Here is a 2,109-nt window from a genome sequence, read left to right on the forward strand (position 1 = left end):
GTCGAAGCCCGCGCCGCCGCCGCCGCCGCCCATCGCCGCGGCCGCGGCTGCCGGCGCGCCGCCGCGCTCCATGCGCGCCCGCATCGCCAGGTCCCGCAGCTCCGCCTCCTTGGACGCCTTCTGGCGCAGCGCCAGCTCCTTTTGGACGCGCGCCCGCATCTCAACCGCCTCGCGTGCCTTGGACTCTGCCACCAGCAGCGCCTCCCCCAGGCCCGCAAACTTGTCGGAGATGCTCGTCTCCTGCAGCCCGCGCCCGTCCGCCGCCAGCCGCTTGTCGAGCGGGATGGTGTACCCCTTCGCGTTCTTCCAGTTCGACACGCACGGCGGGATCTTCCAGTTGGCCTGGTCCGTCGCCGTCACCGGCCGCGGCGGCGAGTGCATCACGGGCACCGGCGGGGACCCCGTGCCGCGCGGCGCCTTGGAGTGGCGGAATTTCGGCGGCTCGAGCGGGTCGACCGGCATCTCCTGCATCTTGATGATCCGCTGCTTCGCGCCGCTCGCGTACGCGGCGCCCTGCTGGCTGGGCGTGTACTTAATGTATGTCGGGCCCCCCGGCTGCGGCGCGAGCGTCGAGGGGTGCGCGACGGACAGCTTGCCCTCAACGACCTTTTGCAGCGCCGCGGCGGTCTCCTTGGCGGTCTTCTCGACCTCCTCGTCGTCAGGGCGCTGCAGGTTCTGGGGGGAGGACGCGTGTGGGGCGGCAGGGCGGGGCGAGGGGGGCGGCCGCGTCAGCCACAGGCTTCTCCTTGGCGGCGGGCCGGCTCCCCAGCCTCTAGCCTGCTGACTAGGAGTCGCTGCAACCTCGAGTCCAATTGGCGCCCGCATGCATGCACTCTCGCGCGTGTGTGTATATCCCACGCAAATGCTTGCAAGCGCGCGCACACACACACACATACACACACACACACACACACACATGCGTACGCACACAAGCACACGCAAGCACGAGCGCACGCACACACGACAGCAGGCACACCCACTTTTTAAAGGCACATGCACACACGCACGCACACACAAACACACATGTATACAGTGCCAATTCCCAGCCAGCCCCCCACCTTGGAGTCCAGCAGGTCCACCTTGGGCACGAGGGCCCTGTGGTCGGAGTGGATGATCTTATCCCTGTTGGAGCCCTGCCGCAGGATCGCCTCGTAGCTGACGTCCCCGTCGGCGCCGACGCTGACCGCCAGCGTCTTGGCGCCCCGCGCGCCGCCCTCGCGGCCCATGTCGAGCGGGTACTGCGCGAGGTGGACCTGCGCGGGCGCCGGCGCAGCGCAGGGGCGGGGGCGGCGCAGCAGCGGTGAGAGCGCAGCGCGCGCGCATGTGGACGCCACGCGCAGCGAGCGAGTGTTGAGCCTTGTGCATCACAACCTGCATAAGGCGCGTCGAACACCCCTCAGACGCTCATTTGAACAGATCAGAGACAAAGCTCGCTGCAGGTTCCCACCTCTGGGAAGGCGCCCCCATCTCCGAAGTCCTCTGGCTTCCGGGGAGTAAAGCCGCCACGCCTCAGGTAAGGAGGGGGCTCCCTGGATGCTGCCACGACCGCCAACGAGGTCGGGGCAGCCACGACAGCGGGCTGCGCCTGCCTGGGCTGAGGCAGCGACGCCAAGAGGCCGGAAGCCATATTGAATAACTTCCTAAGCCTCTGCTTGGGCGTGTACGAGAAAGATGGGCCCCGTGGGCCTCAAGAGAGTGCTTCAGCAGCAGTGCGGCACCTCCAGGGCTGGTGTAAGCGTTGTGAAAGGTATGACGAATTCGGTCGTGTGTAATGTACATAAGGTCAGCAGTAGAGACTGCGGACAAACTCAGACGCAATTCTGCTGGTCGGGGTGCAGTTCCGCTTCTCAGCAGCAGCAGGCGCACGAGCGGCGCATCCGCCCCAATCCCAACGAGTCCGGCAAGCACACACAAGATGATGCAACCCCTTTCATGCTGGCTACTACAGTGCCAGGGATGCTGCGAGCCGAGAGCAGTTGGTTATCATGACTGGGGGCATGGAGTCTCACTGGCATGTGGGTGGCACGCCAAGCTTGTTCACAACCTCGACTCAGTGTGAGAATAGGTCACCTCAAGGAACACAAGCTGCTCACTGGTCATTACACACAA

At 65.8% G+C, this 2,109-nt stretch overlaps 1 protein-coding gene across 1 annotated transcript; it reads right to left on the reverse strand.

Annotated features, from left to right (window-relative positions):
* Positions 1–115: 115 nt before the first annotated feature.
* MNEG_2228 (SNW domain-containing protein 1) lies at positions 116–1,627 on the reverse strand (the record flags this gene model as incomplete). Its single annotated transcript, XM_014049289.1, has 3 exons — positions 116–675; positions 1,059–1,253; positions 1,448–1,627. Coding segments are annotated over 3 exons (935 nt in total), but the record flags the coding sequence as incomplete, so codon positions are not given.
* Between the last annotated feature and the right edge of the window lie 482 nt (positions 1,628–2,109).

Source organism: Monoraphidium neglectum (genome assembly GCF_000611645.1).
Source record: "Monoraphidium neglectum strain SAG 48.87 unplaced genomic scaffold scaffold00245, whole genome shotgun sequence".
Classification (NCBI taxonomy): Eukaryota; Viridiplantae; Chlorophyta; class Chlorophyceae; order Sphaeropleales; family Selenastraceae; genus Monoraphidium; species Monoraphidium neglectum.